At 35.4% G+C, this 22,742-nt stretch overlaps 1 protein-coding gene across 2 annotated transcripts in view; it reads left to right on the top strand.

The window, feature by feature from the left end:
• The window catches only part of TDRD3 (tudor domain containing 3), a 111,322-nt gene extending 90,703 nt beyond the window's left edge, over positions 1-20,619 (top strand). For both annotated transcript variants that reach the window (XM_052786018.1, XM_052786019.1), the window contains 2 exons: positions 14,435-14,571; positions 20,378-20,619. In XM_052786018.1, the coding sequence (XP_052641978.1) occupies positions 14,435-14,554 (120 nt within the window). In that variant the 3' untranslated portion in view covers positions 14,555-14,571; positions 20,378-20,619. The remainder of the gene's footprint in view (positions 1-14,434; positions 14,572-20,377) is intronic.
• Positions 20,620-22,742: the final 2,123 nt, after the last annotated feature.

Raw genomic sequence — 22,742 nt, 5'->3', positions numbered from 1 at the left:
CTGTCCTGCCAGGCTGAAAAATCACTTTTTGTAGTCTATCTTAAACTTTTTTTAAATGTTCTTATCAGAGACTTTTTTTACTTACTGGAAATGTTGCCCTAAATTCCATCACAACTTTTGCAGAGCGTTGTCATACATGCCTTTACCCAGAATTAACCTTCAGGTTCTGTCAGGATAATTCTTTATGTAATTTATTTCCCCAGCCTTCTTTTAAGAGGCAGTATTTAGAGACAAGTGTTATGCAAAGCATTTATCCTGATAAACTACTGTCGTGGTTTAACCCCAGCCAGCAACTAAGCACCACGCAGCCGCTCACTCACTCCCCCCCCCCCAGTGGGATGGGGGAGAAAATCGGGAAAAGAAGCAAAACCCGTGGGTTGAGATAAGAACGGTTTAATAGAACAGAAAAGAAGAAACTAATAATGATAATGATAACACTAATAAAATGACAACAGCAATAATGAAAGGATTGGAATGTACAAATGATACGCAGTGCAATTGCTCACCACCCGCCGACCGACACCCCGCCAGTCCCCCGAGCGGCGAAACCCTGCCCCCCACTTCCCCGTTTCTGTACTGGATGGGACGTCCCATGGTATGGAATACACCGTTGGCCAGTTTGGGTCAGGTGCCCTGGCTGTGTCCTGTGCCAACTTCTTGTGCCCCTCCAGCTTTCTCGCTGGCTGGGCATGAGAAGCTGAAAAATCCTTGACATTAGTCTAAACACTACTGAGCAACAACTGAAAACATCAGTGTTATCAACATTCTTCGCTCTGAACTCAAAACATAGCACTGTACCAGCTACTAGGAAGACAGTTAACTCTATCCCAGCTGAAACCAGGACAACTACTAGTAAGTATTTTTCTTTAGCAGCTCTGTCCTCTGAGAAACTACATAGTTTTTCAAACTTTAGCTTAGTGTATCCATGTTGGAATACAGACAGATGATCACAACTTAACTATTCCTCTGAAGGTTACTGGCCCTTAGCTGAAATGTAATAACTGACATTTAAAGGTGGTTAAGGAACTGCATTTTACTTTTTAATAAACTAAAAGCAGTCAAATTTCAGTTGAGAGGAGGTAATTTATACTAAGCGGGCATAAAATAATGGCTTTCAATTTTCTGTCTGTATCATTAGGCATTGCAAAATATGTTTGAGTCGTCTGCTTGAGCATTTCATATTCATCAGACTTTGAAATATTGTTGCAAATTATTGCCAGCTGTACAAATCAGATGAGGGACACATTCTTCTTGGCATTTGTAGTTATTGAAAAAAGTGGTGGCAGTTAAAGCAGGATACTTGGAGCATTACACTGTTCTTCTCCCTCCCCCCACCCCCTTGTTATTAAATATAATTGCATATGATGATGATTCATTATTTGGAGACTGCATATGGGCTTCTTAGGTTGTTTATTTTGAGAGGGACTGTTCCTCACTTAAAACAGGTTAAGCTATGCTACCACAAAACAAAACTGCAAGTCACTTTAAAGGAAGGTGTTTAAGTATTGTGTTTGATCCTGTTGTCATGTGATGAAAGTTCTTCAGATTCTTGTTTTGAGACTTCTGAAGGATTTTATGTTCTGATTTCTCTGTATTGCGTGTGTTGAGGTTGAACATGTTGCGTATGTAAAAGAAGTTTGATGTGTAAAAATGTCTGGACTATTCCTGCCATCACCATTTCTCTTCTGATTTCCCTGTCTCCTTCACATTTCAGTGTTGTGAGTTTGTCCATATTTAATAGAGTAATTCAAAGGATTTTAATTAAAGAGGAAACTGGAGTAATAGGTGTAGTATTCCTGATTGGTTGTTTTCTAGGGAAGAGAGACATGATACTGTTGGCTTGGTATTGCAGAAGAAAAGCTATGACAAACCTAATTTGTAGTGGGGTATGTGTTTATGATTTCCGATCTTACTCCTTCTTATGTATACAGCGCCTGTTGAATAGACACGTTGTTTCATGTACTGAAGTTTCTTTGTACAGGGATGGTTAACGTCTGGAATGCTTGGGTTTATTTTCCTTGTTTGACTTGCAAGTGTTATCAGTAATAATATCTGTAAACAAGAAATCTTCTATAATGTAAGAGCTAAAAAAAAAAAAAAAGTTGACTGTGAAGGCAATTTTTTGCAGAAAGGTGATTTGTTTTTTCTAACTAAATGTTAAAGCACATGAAATTACTCCTTTTGGTTTTGTTTGTTTGGATTTTTGGGGGGGGTGGGGGGGTCGGTTGTGGGTTGGTTTTGTTTTGGGTTTTTTTTTTCGAGATGTGTTTTTCTGCTTCTGTTGGCTTATTTTCGTAGAGTAAATTTTGTAAGGTTTGTAACAATGACAAGGACTCTACTCATGGTTTATTTTCTTCATATTAATAATGTCATTTGCAGGTTTCTTTCGTGTCCCAAGAGAGACAATTATAGACTACTATTAAATGAGCACATGTGGATGTCTGAGCTAGACATAATTGTTCACGTTGTCAAAGAATAGCAGCAATTAATAGATTTTCTCAGAATACCTTTAGAGAGCATAAACAGAAGAGGAAATGTTTTGCTCTTGACATCTTTCGTACAAAATTTGCTTGCCTTCTCAGAACTTGGTTGGTATATCTAGATTTTTCAAAGTTTTAGAGAAGTAGTATTTGCTTCAACCATATGCAAAGCATTTAATATATTTGCTACATTAGTTAAGATGCATTTTTTTATAAGTATAAAACTTGACTAATTATTCTAATTTACTGGGGGGGGTAGAGTGTCAAAGATTTTGACATTAATTCCATATTCCTTTTAAAAATTAAGTGTGATGTTGAAGAGCTCTTTGCCAAAGCAGAATGCCTATTTCTCTAATGAGAGCAAGAGTTAGTTAACAAGAAAGCAATAAATATGTGATGGCTATATAGAGGGGTTTTTTTCCATGTTTTGTGCATTTATTGTGTATGGCCAACATACCGAACATCAAAACATCATAGGATCTTCTAACTTGGGACATGCTATCATGCAGGAGGACATCAGGGAATATCTTCATTGCTCAGAAAGATTGTTCCAGATTCTCCTATGCTTATCTAGCACATTTGTTGGTGGTCTTTTCTTTTTGTTTTTGTTCTTTCATTACCCTATATTCGCTAAGTATTTCCATTAGTACCTAGTTGGAAATGTTATTTCTGACTTCTTACTGGAAATCTTGAGAGCTTATTTGATGCAGGTTCATTTCAGTAGATAGGAAATACTTTGCCGAAAGGGTTTGTGTAGTTATGTCATAGTATCCTGTTTCCTGTTTTAATTTGTTCCTTGTGTTGATCTGTTTCCTGATCTGGGCATTTTTGTTCTTTCCCCACATTGTATTTGCTCATATAGGAGTTCTACCGTGGGTCACGTGGCATATAGGAGAAAATGAAAACAGTGGTGTTTAGCTGTTGCAGTAATCTTTGTTCCTTTCCTGACAGAGCTCCCTCAGTGTACCTTTTCACTCTAGGACAGTGATGATGAACCTTCTTGAGTGCTAAGGCTGAAAGTAGAATTTTACAAGATATTGGATGCAGACTTGGTGGGGCTTCTCTTCTTGCTTGCTTTCCTTCTTCGCCCATGCCAGTCTCACTGCTTTTCCCTGTGCACATAATCAGCCTCCTTTTGATGTCTGACACCCGTTAGGTTACGTCAACAGTCCTCACTGCTGGGCATTGTGAGGCCCAGGCATTGGAAATTGCATCATAAGTCATAGAATTCCGTCATTGCTGTCCAGGAAGAGGAGAGAAGTTGAGTCCCCAGTGAGAGAGTTGAGTCTCCCACAAGTTCCAGGCCAGTTAAAGGAGGGAGCTACTCAACAAAGGTTGATCTCTCGACCTGGAAAAGGACTTCCTTCCATATCAAGGAGAGAAACTCTCTTTTTTTTATGGGGCTATTCTGAGTTGCTTCATGAGCAGTTTTTTAATTAGGAGTTGGGATATATTTTTTTGTTTAAAATTTTTCTTTATATTTCCTTAAATACCTTTTACTACACTTTCAAAAATTTTTGTGCAGTTGGTCATTCACAGGTGAAATAACGTAGATGTTTATTTACTGGATATACACAATGTGTGTTTGACTTTGAGGATTTGTATGCCAAATTTTGTCATGGTTGGGTGTGTGCACACAGCATTCTGTTTCACCTAAAATGTCACCAAAACTCACTGCTTTCCTGTTTAGGTTTTGATAATGGTTTCGTGACCTAACAGCAAAGCATTAGATAATTTCTCACAGTATCACTTAGCATTTCCTTTCTGAAATTTTTGTTGGCAGAATTTTCTGATTACATACTAAAATAAGTCCAGCAATACAGCAAATACTTTTTTTTTCCCCTGTATGGAAGTGTATGGTTTTGCTAACGAGTGCACTTAGTGCAAAGAAACTGAATGCTGATTTTTTTTTTTTTCAAGTCTATGCAAGTATTCTGTTTCGCTATATGTTTAGGACTGTGTCTGTATTACCAGCGTAAACTAGACCTTTCCAGAGGTCTTCATTCAACTTGATGTTCTGAAAAACTGGATGAATACTTTATTTATTCAAAAACAACAACAACAAAATGTTGGAGAGAGGAAAGGGCTGACAGTTAGTTGTATGTGGGAGGAGGGATGGAGATGGACCCTTAATTTGCTGCTCTTTTCCGAAAACTGGCACAATTACTCCTTATAGTAACATTACTCCTTATGGCACATAACTCCTCATGGTGGTTACCGTTACTGATTTCATGTTGTTAAATTTATGTGTTTTGTTGAAAATGCTGCTACTTCCAGTTTGTGGCCACCTTCCTGCTGAATTGAGAAAACTCGATCTGTCATCTGGTTGAGTGTTATTTATATAGCAGATCTCACTTCAGTGTATCTACTTGTCTTTTAGAAATTATTGAAAATAAACCTTTAAATATTTATAGTTTGATATTGATACTACTCAGTGTGAAGAAGCTTTTACTAATAGAAGGGATGTGGTGTGAATGGCTTAAATATGTATTTCTAAGGAACTTCTGAAATTAATTACTTTTTTCTGTATTGAGAACATAGTAACAACTTGCAGGAGAGTATGTTTGTTTGAAGCACAAACCTCACAGGAAGAGTTGCACATTTATTTTAATATGTGCCACAGGGAATGACTGCAAATATGAATAACCTGTGCAATACCCTTAAGGGGAACAGATAAGCTAGCAAAATGTCTGTGGGGTAATCATGCCCCAGGCTTACATTATCCTAGTTTTATGGAAATGTAATTGGAATGTAGTCATTTAGAAAACAAATGAGTGCTTTGTTTTCAGAGTTGAAGAAAAGCAATGAAGTACAAAGAAATGTCTGATTCCAAGTTAACTGTTATGTTGCTTTTAGTGGTCTCAGATTTAAGTATGTAATTCTTTCCTTGTCCATCTACCTATTTTCCATTTCTTGATATTTTTGTGAAGAATCTAGAAATTTTCTGTCACTTGGTATCTAATGTTTATTGCTTCGCTCAAAACGCAGGTTGTTTATTGTTTTAATGGAATCATTTAAAAATCAGCTGTGTTTGAAGCTTGGCTGTTTTTGTTACAACTTCTAGTTTTCAGCAGAGGAAAAATGAGATAAATCTAATTAAAAATGTTAATAGTGTATATCCATTTTTTCAGGGTTACTGAATCATTTATTATAAATTCAGTATCTTAAATTAATAAGGCTTTAGTTGATAAATTGCTGGCCCTGAAGAATGCTTTGTAGAATTTTACAAAAACTGGCCAAGAAAATGTGAAATTATTTGACTTCTGATGTTTGGATAGTGAAAGCCAACAGAAAAGACTTATTAATTTATTTCTGATGCTAAAGAAAAGACTGGTTGGGGAAGGATCATCTTGAAATTTTCATTTTGAAAACAAAAAAGCAACAGATGTTATGGTGTAGCTCCATACCAGCTAGTTTCACGTACCATAGTTAGGAACACATTTACTTGTGGCTGGTGTGTGTTCGGTGGAGACAAAGACTTACCATTATAAGGATCAGTTCCTTTTTCTAAGTGTAAATAAGGGAAACAAATGGTTTGTATGTGTTTTGGTGGTTTTGTTGGGTTTTTTAAATGATATTGCAGCAAGTTTATTTTAATAAATTGTCAGTAACTTTTGAATTTGACTACTCCTGCGTTAGGGAAACCATTAACTGAGTTTCTCTGTTGCGTAAAAGGCTTTGTACTGAGCTTTAAAGCGGAATGTAGTGTTTTATTTGTATAATACATCAAAATCACTAGAAAGAAAAACACTAGAAGAGAGAAGGATGGCACTAGTATAGTAGGTCAAAATGTTATATAAATGGGTAAGAATTATTCTGGCTGCATATAGAATGGCAACAAACAATAATTGTATAGTTACAGTTCAAAGTCTCAGGAGTTTTTAGTAAATCATGCAATACCATACAGCAAGTCAATTGCTATTTCTGTCACCACTGTCTTATATTGTACAGTATAATATAATATTTTACTGTAGTGAAGCTAAAGCTAAAAGTGTCAACAAAGCTATTGATGGCTTTGATGTAAAAGTCAAATCAGAGTTAGAGTTACATATGGAGAACTATACATGTAGTATATACATATTTATACACATGTATGTCATCTGCACTAATTATCCAATGCTTGTAATGTTCCATATGTAGCTAGATGCTTATGGGGTTGTGACTTTCAAGTAGGAGAAGAACATGTATACTCTATAAATCCGTTACGGTTTTTTATCCTGTTTGTCCTTTACAGGCAGAAAATAGTGCCAATGTATCAATGCAGTAGGTAAGAAATATCTTTGAAGTCCTATGTAGTCCCTACTGCCGATGGATTTGAGCTTCCTTATTGGAAGTGGCCAAAGTCAAATTTCCTCAGGCATGTACTATTAGAAAAAATTTAAAATTAGATTGAATTAAAAGTTCTTCATAAAATTTACTTTAAAATGAAAATCTTTTCTTTTTGATCAGACCTTACAGATGCTTACCAATTCAGGATAAAAGTATTGCTTTAAAAAAAAACCATTTAGACAATAAGGCCAAACATTTCCAATGTATGTGATCCTTTCATTTTTTTCCTGTTTTTTTGTTTGTTGTTGTTGGTTTAGAACAATGCAACTGTTTCCATACATTACAGTAGATCCTGGTTAGTCTATTGATTAAATATCCTGTAGTTCACCAACTTGATCATTGTATCCAGAAGCAAACACTAAAACAGTACTTTCTCAATGTGAGAGAGAAAAATTTGAAAAAGCATGTGTAAACATTTTCTTTCTATTTGGGGATTTTTGTTTTGCATTTATTTGAATAATTTAAAGATGTATTCTTGGTGTTCTATAGGTTTTCTATATGCTTTTCTAAGAATAGTCTAAATATCAAAAATTTTCTCATCCAAACTGGAAGATAAAGTGCTTATTTTAGCTCTTTCTTTGTCACCTCAGTAAAATATATCTGGATACCTAGAAATATGTATATGGAGAAAGACAGAGATAGAGACAATGGGAAAGGATGAAAGAAAGAATGTAGCTTGAATGTCATTGTTCTGGTTTTGTGAGTTAGAAAATGCATGAATTTTTTCCCTTTCATTCATTATTCAAGAATGAGGAAATACCTGATTCTTTATTTTTGAATTGTCTTTGCCTTCCTCTCACTTTATTTTCACAAGTGCCATGTAAAGTTACCAGTTCTATTAGAAGTTAATGGGTTTGGTCTTTAGGATAGTTTAAAGTTAATTAGAAATCTGGACAATATTTTAAGTTCTAATTTTGCTTACAATCCATGCAATTATTTTAAATTTAAAAAACTATCATGCTGTTTAAGTTTTAAAAAATCGGAGCAGGTCATGTTTACTAAGAGAAGTAAAACCATAAAACGTAGAACCAATGAACTCTATCCTATAAAAATGTTTCTGCATTAGAAGGATATGGATGATAGTGGGGGTTAACTTAAAAATGAAAAAGTCCTGAGTAGGTTTTGTTTTAAGTCTCTGTGTTTAAATAGTAACTTAGGGACTGCTCTCTGACATGCACGCACACAGACATGCACACACTCTGATAAGAAGCTGTAAGTTCCACTTCAGCTCATAAGTCATTATCCTCCTCAGAGATAACTTTTAATTGTTCTTAATTAATTGCTTCTAATGTCAAAATCTGTTTCACACACCCGTAACATTTGAATGAGGGCAGTCTAATTGCACATTCCGTAAGATTATTTTAATGGGAAAAGAATTTGAGTGACTTAGGAGTATGATTTCATGGACCGAGCTGATGACCAGCTGTCAGCTCTGAGAGAAGGAAGCAGTTCTTCCTCCCTAATCCTGACCATCCTGCCTTTTGAACCTGCATTATTTAAAGGTTGCAGCTCTACACCTGAGCAAGACACGGAAAGGAAAAGTGGAAAGAAGAGTGGTGAAAAAGGTGCAGGTGAAGAGAAAGGAAAACAGTTCCAGCAGTAGCAAGACATTACATTGATGGAACTGTCTATGGCACTACAGCCTACATGTCGGAATTAAGTTGTAAATTTAAGACTGTCACATAGTTGGTTCCTTTGTTTAGTTACAAAAGACTTAACTGTAGTGTGCTAATACACTTCAAAAGATCCAGGCAAGAGTTAAGTAACAATAATAATTGTGTATCTTATAGTTAAGATTCTAAGTGGTATATTAAAAGGTTAATTTAAAAAAAAGCTTTATCATGATTACATTATAACTTTTTTTTTTAAAAGTAACATTTTTGTTTGATATCTTCACAATTAGTAATGTGTACTTTTAGTCATCAGTGATACATTACTGCAGTGCCATACATGATATGTGTGAGCATATTTACAGTTTATTTTTCTAAAAATGTAATGCTACCCTGACTCCTTTAAAGGCACATTAATAGGGCTAAGAGTTTATATTAATTATCTGACAGCAGTGAGGGGTCAGGTCTGTGCAGGTCTAGCAGTATAACCTTGGATCCCACTTGTCCTTCTCACTCATAATTTAACTCAGAAATTTCTATGGCTGTAGGCCCAGTCTAATATAGATGTGTTGTGTACTGTGAAAAGAAAAAAAATTGTGAGCATCTGCGGGCTCACAAAGATTAGTCTGAGAAGATTACTCTGTGAAGGGAACTGGTATTTTAAGTAACAAGCATAACTTGCAAAGAAAATTGATCAAGAGCAAATATGTTGAATTATTCTGTAATAGACACTTCAAAAATGCTCTTTTCACAAAGTCAGTACTTGGTTAAGATCCTTGAAAAATCTACATTAGCAGTAGTTTCTCTTTTACTTGCAATTTTCACACCTCATTTAATAGTAATTTTTGAAATTATGCCCTAATGCCACTCTAAGATCGTATAACTTAAAACTTGTGCTTTTATTAAATGGTAAAACCTATTTTTTTCACAAAATCCTGTTTTCATTTGTAGTTGTTAGGGAGTTCTAAGAATCCATTTAAGTATTCAGATAAAGTAAAAGTTTAAGGGAATACTGTAGACACTTTAGCCAATGCTTTTTCCCTTACAAACACAGGGTGTGTAATATATTGCAACTTAATATTTAAGTTTAGCTTTTTCTAGGAAACTTGTGAGTTTTTCAGTATGGCCGAAGTGTGGTTCGGTTTTCTGTTTGGTTTCTTTTTTTGATACATCTGGAAAATCTTACAGGCTATTTTCAATTGATACAAGCACAGGTAAGTAGAAAATGCAAAAATCAAAGATTAAAGTACTCAGGAAGATCAACACTGGATGATTAGGCAAAAGAAGCAAGTTTTAAGAAAGCAATTTAACCAGCAAAACAAGAGATCACTTGGTGTGTTAACAGCAGGAGACAGTTGTTGCCAGCATAGTGGGCAATGCAAAGAGGCATTAAATCTGGAGTGGGAAATGGGAGTTGAAATACACATGAAAGAAAAATTCATTTTGCAAGGAAGCCAACACTCTTTCTTTGTACTGAGTCCAGCAAGTTTTCCATGCATTGAGTATGTGGGCGAAGTTAAAACTACAGCTTAAACTGAAACGGTGGTTTGACATTACAGAAATGGAAAATGTCTTCTGCTTGTTTTGCCTTCTGTCTCTTCTTTGTCCCATGCGTCCTGGCCCCTCACTGCTCCTTCATGCCTCCTTGCAGAGGTGTTCATGCTCATCCCTTAATAGCCCACAGACAGCTATAACTGAAAAGCCTTAGCAGAAGGGCCCAGTGAATAGAGCTAAACTTTCTGTTCATAAGCAGGAATAGACTGGTAACGAGTTTGTAGGTGGCAAACTGTTGGAGCTGCTCAGCTGTGACTTGCAACTGCATCCTAAATACGTGTGAGCAGAACGTTCAGCAAAGCTTTTGTGTAATGCCTAAATTCTGTCCTGCTCTTTACTGTCATCCACCTATTCGTTGTTCTCAGAAGTGATACAGTAAGTATTCACTTCAAGGACTGTATTTAAAAAAAAAGTTTCTAAGCAGTTCTTTTGAATGCACTGAAAGAAGTCTTGCAATTGAAATTCAGTGAGAAAGCTTTTAATGAAATACAAATTTACTCTGCTCTAATGTTGTTAATTTTAAGAGTAAATCGGTTGTTATAGTGTTTTAAATGCTGGATTTATAACTTTATTCTGCAGTTACAAAATCCGTTGAATTTTTTATGTAAAAGCATGCTGGTAGTCACTTGGCTGGACTGAAGTTACTTGCTGATTCACTAAGCTCAGCTGGTAAAGTATGGTGGTGGTACAAGCTCTTCAGAATATATGAGTCCAAAATAAAAGCACTGAGTGTGCATATATTCCCATTTTACACTTGTTTAGTTCTTGTCTGTCTTAGGAGATGGAACAAAAATATCAAAAGTAACAGCAGATTTTTATGGCAAAATTGAAAGTTGAAATTCCCAATGACTTATGCTTCCCTGTTCGCCATTCTTTTTTGAAATACCAAAAGAATGCTGACATTCTCCAACATCTCTTTCCTGTCATTCTAACCTGTTACTGCAGTAATTTCTTTGTGCATTTCATTGTTTGCATTGTAAACCTTTCCTTGTTTTTTCCTACGGATCTGTCAGTTTTTGCTATCTTTTGCAGTTGTGCTTAGTGGTATCATTTAATTTCAGGGTACATAGCCCTAGGTAGGCATTGTGCAAGTACTAGAAAACTCAGTCCTGAATCCTGGAATATTAGATAAATAACGAATAATAAGCTGAAGGATGGAGATAATAAAACATATAAGTTTTTTGAGTAGTGTACTAATATGAAACCTCTGTTGGTAATAGAAGGAGGATGAAAATGCTCTAAGAGATTTATAGCCACCTTTGCTTTATAAAATGTAATCTAGATCTTACATGGATAGGGAAGCGGGAAATGCAATAATTTAGAATGAGTCACAAGCAACTGACAAATTGAAAGCAAGCAGCAAGAAAGATTGGAAAAATAGAGTTGGTGGCAAGATGTGTGACCTAATTGACTGCAGAGTTATAAGGGAGGAAATGTAGACAGCTGAAGTTTTTAGACTGAAGAACAGAAACATTGAAATGTCATGAAACTCCAATGAAAAACATTGGAGATACTAAGTTTTGCCTACAAAGGGTGGATGCTGTTCCAGAAGAGGGATGGCAGTTTTGAGCATGGGGTGGAGAGATTCTAAAGTAAATTGAGATAAAGATGAACCCAGAAAAAAATCCTTAAGATGGAAATAAAATGGCAATAGAAAAAGGATGAAAGATCAGCAGTGGTGGATTGAGGGTCAGTGATCAAGAAATGGTAGAAGAAAAGAAATGCAATTACTTGCAAAACAAGAAAAAATGTTTAATAAAGATACAGCTTGGCAAATTGTGATTTTGGAGAATGTTAGATCCAATTAGGATCACGTGTGAATAAGTAAGACCCAAGAAACAAATGATAATATGTCATCTGACATGAAGATGGTAGACTTCAGCAAGACAATCAGTAACTGTGGGGAGCTACTGTGCATAGAGAAGAATGAGGGAACAGTTGAAAGGTGTTCTGTTGCTCATTCATTCTTATTATCATTTGCTGCATTGCATGCTTTCATATCATTCAGAGCTTCAAGAAAATGAATGTGATTCCACTCTTGCCTGTTGTACTAAAAATACTTGAATTGGAATGCATGCATCTGAAGCTTTTCATTCTGCGTGTAAAGGCAACTACACCAAAACAGAAATGTGTAAGACAAATTCTAGTTTTAATTTGATTTTACTGAATTCAAAGGATCAACAACATTAACTTTTAGATTTGATGAAGATTTGTTGCTCTAGAAATTCCCTCTGATATACTTATCCTCAGAAAAAGGTTGGCTATTGCAGGTGAGACGTGATGCACTGAACTATTTAATTTCTGTTCTTTTTGAGCAATTTGCTACAGTCTCTTGAAAACATCAATATGCACTGCTAAATTTTCAGTCATGCATATATGCCATTTAGTTTTCCAGTTTTGAAGAAATCCAAATATCGAGCATGTGAAAGTTCACCAATTTATTCTTCAAGAGTGAGCTCTTATGTTAGACTGAAGCTTTGGCAAAGAATTTTAAGAAAACTTGCAATTGCATCTTTCTTTACTCTTTTGGCAAATAATATGGAACTATTTTCAGCTATTCAGGTTTCTTGGAGTATACTGAAAGAGCTAAAAGTATTTAGACCACTTCAGGCATCTAGCTTACCTTTTAACATTTTGATGCTAGTAGAGCTTGCGTTGTCAGTGATGGGAGATTACTTCATATATGAAGTTGAGGGTTTGTACTAGGGCTCACAGTATTGCAGACTGTGTGGATGTTTTGGTTAGACGTCTCCTTTTGTATTTTTTTTTCTTTCAGATAATTGGTGTCTCTGAACCTCTTTATATGAGGGAATCAATAGTGCTGCGAGCAGTGAAAGAGATACACTGAGAAAAATAAGTTTTATGGCCGAATTCCATGGTTCTCGGCCTTTGGCTACAGTGAGGCTAAAAGATGTAAATCAATTATGCTGTATTCAGTTGTGTTGAAAATCTGTTTTCTTCTACAGTTATTGCAGATTCTCTGTAGTAGGTCTTAATCTGTTGTTCTGGAAATATAGCTATGACCACAGACCTGCCCTGTAAATAGGAGACCTTACCATGAGGAATGTGGTTGTCTCTAACTGCCATTTTAAAAATGCATGTTTATTGATATTCAAGCTGATTCAGAAAGAAACATTTCTTGAGTGAGATCTGGCTTTTCACAACAGAAAGAAACTTAGGCTGTATATTTTCCTTTCTGTCTCTTACAGTGAAATATTTTACTGCTGTGACTTGCTTACTCTGTTATATGCATGCTGCACTCTAAGACAGTTCCTCGGTGTTAGAATTGTTGACGAACTTTTAATGAATCATTCAGTGTTCTTGGTTTGTGTTCCTGTATGTTCCTATGTTGTGAATGAAGGGGAATTTAGAGTTACATACTCAGTACTTTTTCCCAAAAGTGGATTTCTTACACCATGTTCCCTCTAGACCTGGTGTCTGCTACAGTGTAGTGTTAAGATATTAAAGAAATGAAATTGTTACTGTTTCCCTGAGACACCATTTGACGATCATACTCATGTTCAGAAACTTTTTCAGCCTATAATTTTTTCTTCTGTTTCTCTTTGTTATCAATTCTAATGCTCTTAAAATACTTCTCTATCTTTAATGTGTATCACCTTCAAATATTCCATCAGATGAATGTTTTTCCTTTCAGTATTTCTTGACCAAAGTAGTTATGTAGCTATTTTAATCTTCCTTTGTAAATCATTCTCCAGTCTCCTGATTATTTTTGTTGGTTTTTTTTTTCCTCTGAATTCCATGTAATTTATCAATATCTTTCTGATATTGAGATGCCTAGGAGTGAATGGAATATTGCAAATAGGTAATTACCTCTCCTCTCATTATTCAGAGGTTATATTTATTATTGCTTCACATAGCAAATTCATATCTAAATTGCTGTCCACTATACTTGTAGGCTTTTTTCAGTATTACTGGATCACAGATTTGTATCTACTGTTTCAGATGTGTTTCTAGCATGCATATTGCCAGATGCTGTTCCTTGTATTTCCATTTCCTAATTCTTTTATTTCATTCCACACACATTTCTAAACTCCCAAAAGCTGATATTACTTTTGCTCTGGCAGGTTATCAAGGTTATCTTGCTTCTTGAGTTGTTGCCTGTTTGACTTTTGGAAAATAATTTTGCTTATATATATATATATATATATGCTTTTTTTCTGCAAATATGTAAGAACTTCTGCTGCCCTGGGGATTGAGATTTGAGATTCTCCATCTTGTTTCTGTTAGCTTTCCTAGGTTTGAAAAACCCACTCCCATTATCTCACTTACTTTATTTAAGTGGTCATCAGCACAGAAGCAGCAGTTGCTATGTGTGCATGAATTCATTCATACATGTCTATGTGTGTGTATGCGTTGTGTGAGTGTATGTATGCCTATACCTACTCAATGTATAATGCATTTCCCTACTCTTCCATTTAAAACAATGCTATTTACCTGCAGGAGGAGGAGGAAGAAACATATGAGCAAACTCTAGAATTCCGCAGAGGAGGTGATGGTCAGCCAAGACGGTCCACACGACCTACTCAACAATTTTATCAACCCCCAAGAGCTAGAAACTGATTAATAAGAAATAAAAGGTAAATATATGATACTGACATTTTGTTTATAGGCTTAGATTTCAAGAAAAGTAGATCTGGAGCATTGTGTACTTCAGTGTTCTTCAGTCTTTGTGAAGTTCATGAGAGAACTTTCTACAACTTTGCCAGTAGTTGGTTGTATAAGAACCCTCAGCATTGGGTTGCAGATGATGAATATTTTGAACAAATAAATTATTGTAATCACCATTTTACAAGCAAATAGACAACTTAATTCCTAGAAAAACCTTGTTTCTCATGTAAAAAAAAAACAAAAACAAAAACAAACAAAACGTATTAAACACCAGCACATGTATGACCTACTTTGTTTAATAGTGGTAACCTGTTTATAAAGAGCAAGCATAGAGCAGTGACTGCTACACCTACAAAGAACTACTGATACTAAATCAGTGTCTTATCTAAGTGAAAGTTTTATGGTTGTGTCTTTTTAGTTTAGAAACCACTTGTTGTGATCACCTACATGGAAGAGATGTTTGGCATATTGCTTCTAAATTTTGAGGGGGGATGTTGGTATATTTACGATAGAAGTGGAATCTCTCTTCCCTGGCCTTTGTGGCTGTATGAAGAGACTTAATATACCTGTGGGAAGAGGGGAGGCAATAAAAACACTTTGGCAAATAGCTTTTTAACTTTGCTTTATGTAAGGACTCACGTCATCTCTGCAAGCTTTTACTTGATACTTTTTCACTGAGAGTAGCAGCAAGTTTCTCTCATTCACATAAATTTGACCAGCTGCTTCTCTGAAACAAGTGGCTGTAGTCCCTGCTGAACTCAGTACTGTCTGTCTCTGTCCAAGGTCCCATATTCTACTTTTTATGAGCCATTTATGTGAATAAATATTCTTTCTATTGTTTTGCTTAGCTTGGAAAGGAGAATTTGCAACACTAAAATCTAAAATCTGTGAGCTCGCCATTGAATGGGGAGGTACAAGGCCTAAGAATATTTACCATGCTCTGAATCTTGAGGATATACTTGCACCTATACTTTATTAATTAGCAGAAATTAAGGGATTATATATCGTCCTCAGAAAATACATCTGATATGTACGTTCAGAAATCTAAAAAGGCCAGCCAGATAAAACAGTTAGAATTCTTTTACTAAACAAATCCAGTATGCTGTACTGCTTTCATTTTAGTTGTGGACCTTCTAAATCCTTTATTTTCAAAACTGATTAAAAGCATATCCTGAATAAAAGCTTTGTAAAGTCGCATGCTATTTGGTGTACATCTACAATGTGTCTTTGTTTTGAATCTGATTTTTTTTTTTCTCCTACTAGCCAGTTCATTTTTACCACGCTCTTTTTAGTTCCTTTCCTTGCTCCAGACCTCCATGTTCATTTGGCTTAACAGGTGCTGCCGATCTCTGCAGCTTTTGACGTTTCTGACATGCAATAACGTATGATTTTACTTTTTTGATCATATGCTAAAATACCTTTTTCATTTGGGGGACTACTGGCAATATAAGAGCGAAATTTATTCCTGACTCTTGCCCAGGTGATAATTATTCTATTTTTGCCCATATAATTCAATTTTCTATTTTAAGTAAGTGTATCAATCGCTATCAATAAACATGTCATGAGCTAATTTATGCAGAAATAATTCTGACATGTGCACTGTGCTGAGTTCTAAACCAGCTCACTTGGCTCAGAAGAGTGTCAGTGTGATCAGCTGAATGAGGTGTGCTCAGTGTAGACAGCAGTCAAAACCAGGGAGGTTTTTTTGTGTCTTTAGGTAATATTTTTGGTATTTCTCTAATTTTACAGTATATAAATCTGGAAAACCGTATTTGGCTTTGGTCAGTTGGGAGCGGGTGGAAAACAGACATCCAGAGAGAGTGATAGTGACTCCTGTATCTCAAGAAGAGTGAATAATTGTTGGCAAGTGAGGAACAACCTTTCTAAGCTACAAATGGTTGTTCCTTGCATATTTTCTTATACCTTGCTTTGAAGATTCTAACAGGATCCCGATTTAAATGGACAGCAGACTCAGTATCAAAACCTACATACCATAAAAAATAAATAGTTACAGCCCTTCCCCTGCCCCAGTTCAAATACTATTGTTTTCTGTCAGACATCTCTAAATAAAGGGGCTAGATTCAGGTGGTAAATAGCATCAGTTAAATAAACCTTAAACCATTTGTCAAGAAGTAGCAATGGACTCCTCTCATCCAGGAAAAAAAAAAAATCAAGATAGATTTTGGAAAATATGTCATGAAGCCAAATATAATTTTTCAGCAACTACTTTGCTTTAAAAAGTACATCTTTTATTGGCAATACTTCCAGATATATCCTTCTTTTTCTTCATCACAATGTAAAACTCTGTTCCTTAGTTGATGAAATGAGGTATTTCTTGTGTCCTCTTTTGGCCCAGGACTGTTCACTTCAACATCTGCTCAAGTTAGTGCCAATTTGTCATCCAAAACTGAACTTATTAACCCTGTGCAGTATACAATCAGTGGCAGCTTAAACCTGGTAAATTTTGGCTACTTTTGGAAGTCTAACACTTGATCTTCTACAATACAAATAGCACATATTGTAGGAGTTACACATAGCTTAAGTAGTCATCACTGTAAACAGCAATTCATTATGAGAAACTACAACTTACTGCTTGGCAGGAAGATTCATTCCCTCTAGATCAAAACATTCAATGCCATCATCTTTGGCTGCCATAACTTAATTGTCTTGAACTTTAATTAAGTGGAAATTCTCTAAATGGCTAAAACGTAGTCAATTAGAATATTTGTGTATTTTATATTAAAATGATTTGCTAAATCTAGCTATTTTAATTAGCTGCTTTATCAGATTTAGGTTTGTATTTGGAAAATTTCCAGTATTAAGCTCAACTACATTTCAACATAAAATAATGTAACAGCTATTTGATGTTAACACCAAAAAGAAGTTGTCAAGATATGAAATTGGTCTTAGATTCTTGAAACATTAGGATCGCTCAGGTAGAAAAAGAAAATAGGGAGGCAAGAGATGCCTTCTATATAGAGGTTGGGTGGTGCTACTTAAGCATAGTTAGCTCCTGTGTTATTTCCAGTCAAAACAATCCTTTATTTTATCTAGAATTCCTAATATGGATTTTTTCATCTGCCACTGTGTTCTAGTGAATATTTGGAAAACTGAACTTCTTGTTCCTTTCTCTTCAAGAGTGTGGCATTTTCAGTCATCTCTGAATAATGTCAAAAAGTGGAAATTCTTCATCGGTTTAAGAACACTCTATTGCTGTTCTTTTTGAGGATAAAAATATTGTAGTGCTGTATCAAGAAGCTTTTTCTGTGTGGTACAGTCAAGCTTTTGCCTGTTAGATTTGCTTTCTGAAGCTTGTGTAGAGTCCAGTGTAGCTGCCCTCATTTGCCTCGTTTGATAGGTAAAGTCATGTGAGGAGGTGTTTATTGTGATGCTGTGGTGGTCATATTTATCAGGTATGGCTTATAGCTCCCCATAGTACATCTCATGCTACCTTATATCTTATACTTAGGTTGCATTTTGAAATGCATTGCACTTGACCTAATGAGGTACTGATTGAAGACAGTGGAATTGGAGAGAAACCAGTAATGAAAATCTGTTAAGCTTTTCTAAAAATAAGTGGTAGATGTAATCAGTTCTTCTCTGATTTTAAATGTAGGCAGAAAATCAAAGGTAGTCCTTTTCTAAATTGCTTCCAGCTTAGCCAGACTTGTACAACAGTGTAGCTTTAATGCCTTGATATGTAAAAGTTCAGGAATATCGAATGTCAGTTCCTAGAAGTGGATTTCTATACCTTTTTTCCTCATCTTTATTCCTTAGAGCTTCTGAGAGCATGGAATATTGTTGTTACGTCAAGTTTTTGATAACCTGTTAGATAAAGACGTGATTTATTAGGGAAAGTTTCAAGGGATCCAGTGAGACATAATTTTACCACAACTTTCCACTGAAAGATTCTTTACTTTTTCACAAGATCATTGATTAATGACACCTTTACTCCCTGAGAGGGAGTACCTGTGTATTATGTAAAGTAACTTAATTTTTTTTTTCTGAAAAGAGATGGAGAGCCCTTGTTGATGATGATTTTATATTATAAATTGGTAATTTTGGTAGAATTTTAATATTGTAGTATTTAATATTTAAAATGCCAAGGTGCCTTGTTTTCAAAGGCAACTTAGACAATTCTAAAAGTAAATTTTGCTGGCCATATTTGTATTGAGTATGATAGGGATGTATCAAAGATGAAACATTAGGTCCACACAGGAGACATATTACCTCAGACCCAAAAGCTCTTAGACGTACTGATATAAGGTTACATCACTTGGCAGGAAGGACTTATTAGCACTGGTACAACAATGCAGAAATGAAGCTATACTGCTTTCGAGATTAGTTTTCAGCATACTCATTTAGGTGTTGAAGTTGCCTTTGTGAATGTGGAATTAGTATTGAATATTATCAACTCGTAATCTATGTCTACAGTGTAATGTGGTTTTCAGTGTGAGGAGGCTTAAGTTTTTAAAATCCTGAGTTGTTTTTTAAAAGTGGAATTTGGATCCATGGGGTTGTTTAGCATGCAGAAGAGAAAGCTCTGGAGGGACCTTATTGTGGCCTTTCAATACTTAAAGGGGCCTTATAGGAAAGGTGGGGACAGACTTTTTAGTAGGGCCTGTAGCAACAGGACAAGGGGTAGTGGTTTTAAACTAAAAGAGGGTAGATTCAGACGTGGTATAAAGAAGAAATGTTTTACAGTGAGGGTGGTGAAACACTGGAACAGGTTGCCCAGAGAGGTGGTGGATGCCCCATCCCTGGAAACATTCAAGGTCAGGTTGGACGGGGCTCTGAGCAGTCTGATCTAGTTGAAGATGTCCCTGCTCACTGCAGGCGGATGGGATCAGATGACCTTTAAAGGTCTCTCCCAACCCAAACCGTTCTATGATTCTATCCTTCTGAAGAGCTTCTTGCCACACTGTTCTGCGCTTTGGGTATTTAAGAACAATTGCTGCAGACTTGCAGAAAGTTTTGACTTGGTGTTTATTATGAAGATAGAGCAATAAAGTAGTCATGTTGAAGTGAAGCAACAGAAGTATGGGGTAGTCGGTACCTCACTGTGGTTAGAGGTGACCTGGAAATGATTGGTTATTAATATCCAGCAGCATGAGGTAGAGAACACTAACTCAGAATTTTATCAGAGCACTGCACTGAGAACCCTTGAACCCACTCTAGGTTGTTTAGGGTATGAGTCAAATACTGGCTTTAACAGGTCTGTAAAATAAGATATTCCTCCTAGACAATCAAGATATAAGAATTAGAATTTAACAATAATAAAAATACATCCTGAGATTACACTGCCTGTATAGAATGTCATGGTAGTATGAAAAAGAAGGGGAACAGGTAATCAGAAATGAGTGTTTTGAAGGATCATAGCTTTTGGAGGAGCTTGAAAGAACCTAAGAGTGTGAACCTATGAGTGCTGGGTCATTATCTGTTTCTTTGATCTTCCTTTATTCCATGACAGAATTAATCTACACCTTGTCACACTTGCTATAAAATCTGTATTGAAGTCCTTACCAATGGAGAAACTGCATTTTTGTGAGAAGTTATTGCCAGAAAGCATTCTTTCCTTGTATTATACCAGTCATATTTATTGCATTGAAGTGCAAACTTCTGATCTATTCTTTTAAAGGCTTACATCTCTAAGTACTGAAAAGCAGATATCCACTTTTTTTGGAGGAAGAAAATAAAATAACAGTAAAGAGTATGTTGCATGAAGAGCAGAGGGTTTTTGTGCTTATCTATTGTATTTTATTTTTTTTCATTTAGAAACCTCGGGGTGGGGGGAAATTCACTGGCAGCTCCAACTTGCTGAAGACTTCTAGAAGAAATTCTGGCTTTTTCCAAGCAACAGGATGGAACAAAGAAAGCTCGTGTGAGCAGAAGGAATTTGGACCTGAAACCACAAGACTTTTTTAAAGTTCTTAGTTATATGAAGCTGAATAATTTTTACATATGAAAGAGGCAAATTGTCATTGCTGCCATCAATAAAACCACAGTGCACTATTCTATTTTTTGCCTTGTATTCTTTTTACTGAGCCTTCATTGTTAGTTAACATAATACTAATGTATCATGATTTTTATTAATTTTGCATTGATTTTGGTTCTAATATTGTTTCTAGTAAAAGTAAAACATATTTTCTCAAAAGCATACAGGATTGGGCCTTTAATTTAGTTTTTAGGCTAGCATTAGTGAAACGTTCAAAATTTTCAGCTAATTATTGTACAGTGAAATTCTGAATAGGAATTGACTGAGTTTTCTGTGTTTGTTTTCCAGAGTTGCTGAAGGCCAAATTACAGATCTGCCTATTATGTTTTTCATGATCTGTGACTAAAAGGTCGAAGGGGAGAAAAAAAAAAACAAACATCGGTTTCAATAGTCATTTTCTAAATAATTTTACGTAAATATTTTCTTTTTAGGAATATTTATATTACAGAAATAGAAACATTTCTAGAAGGTACAGGAAAGTAGTTTAATCAAAAAGTATTGGAAGATGCATATGAGTATTTTAAACGTAATTATGTGTATACATGCACACAGATGCAACCTGTTGAATAGTGTGTTCTAACTTTCTTGTACCTTTAAACTCTGCTTTTATTGCTTCATATTAGAATTTTTTCAATCATTGATGCTTTAAAGAGTCTTATGTCAGACTACTTTTCATTCTAAGCTGTATCTTTGAATCTTATGTGATTATGACAAACAGTTGAAATTTCACTATTTAGCTGAGAAGCACTCAAGATCTATGTACCATGCAAATCCCTTCTAAGCTTTATTCTGATAATTTAATTAAGATTGAAATAGCACATATGTTTTGAGGTAGGTTTGTAAAGACAGAATTTTACCTGAGATATGTATTGATCGTATAAGAAATTCTACTGACTTTCTCTCTGAGTGCTCATACAAAACTCTGTTTGGATAGAACCTGGTTTATTTGGATGAAAAGAAGCTTTATATTGATGATGTAATTGAATGTATTTGCAGTACGTAATGTGGATTACTGTCCAAATGAAGGGAAATCTTACCAATCACATAAATATTTGCAGAATAGTAAGGAACCAAATGGTTAGCTGCCTTAATGGATCCTAAGCAGCTTCTGGAGAACTATAATGCAACTCACTAATAATTCTAAAGAAATTTGGAAGCTTAAAACATGACCTGTACAATGTTGAAGTTCTTCACTATCAGCTGACACACACCAAATTTTATGAAGTTTGTTAGATTTAAGTTAGAAACCACTTTCCAAATACTATGAATCATCCTGGTCATCCTGCTAAATTGTACCAGCAAATAAATAAATTGTAGATCTAATACATTGGATGTTGGATGCTTTACTTCCAGAATTATCGCTAAGACCACTGATAGCAGCTATTCAGCTTCAGAAAGTGATGCAGCCACTGCATCATTTTAAAAAGCAGTTTTTTCTTTACAAACAGCCTGTGCATTAAATAAGCCCTACAATCAGTGTACCAAAGCAATTTCTGAAATTAAAATAACTTTTATGTTCTTTTGAGCTTTCATTTTTGCTGTGAACTAAATCATAAAATTCAGGAAACTGCAGTCTGATTTAGTGAACTGTAAAAAAAAATAAAGCCTACTGAGGAAAATTTGAAGTCTGTAGAAATACGATGCAGCATTCTTCTGTAGTGGTTGTAGCATTCTGAAATTACCACATGTATGTGCAGCTGTTTGTAGGCAAATGAAATACATTTGAGGGTGTTGGTTTTGTTTGCAAGACAGTAAAGACTACTTCCTGGTCTTTTCACTGGTGCTGAGGAACTGGAAAGCCAGAGTAAACAAACAGCTGGAGAGTCTCCTTGAAAAGACATGTTGTCTTTGTGTGTCTTATGATTCTTTTCTGTTTTGGTTTCAACTGAAATAACTTCTTGTGAAAGCTCTGCCTGTTTAGGATCTGAAGATGAGTAGATAAAAACTATTCGCATCAACCTATTCTGAAAAGCAAGAATTCATATATTCATGCTCATCGATTCCTGTATCTGGAAACAACATGATGATAAACTAGGTATGTATGTAAGTTATTTTCTTGATTTGCATAATCCATTGAAACCGCAAATACAATAATTTGCCAGTCATAATGTAGCAAAGTTTACATACACAAGACCAACGTTAAAT

Source organism: Harpia harpyja, chromosome 4 (assembly GCF_026419915.1).
Source record: "Harpia harpyja isolate bHarHar1 chromosome 4, bHarHar1 primary haplotype, whole genome shotgun sequence".
NCBI lineage: Eukaryota > Metazoa > Chordata > Aves > Accipitriformes > Accipitridae > Harpia > Harpia harpyja.
The sequence above is the reverse complement of the archived record's forward strand: the minus strand, read 5'-3'. Positions and strand labels throughout refer to the sequence as shown.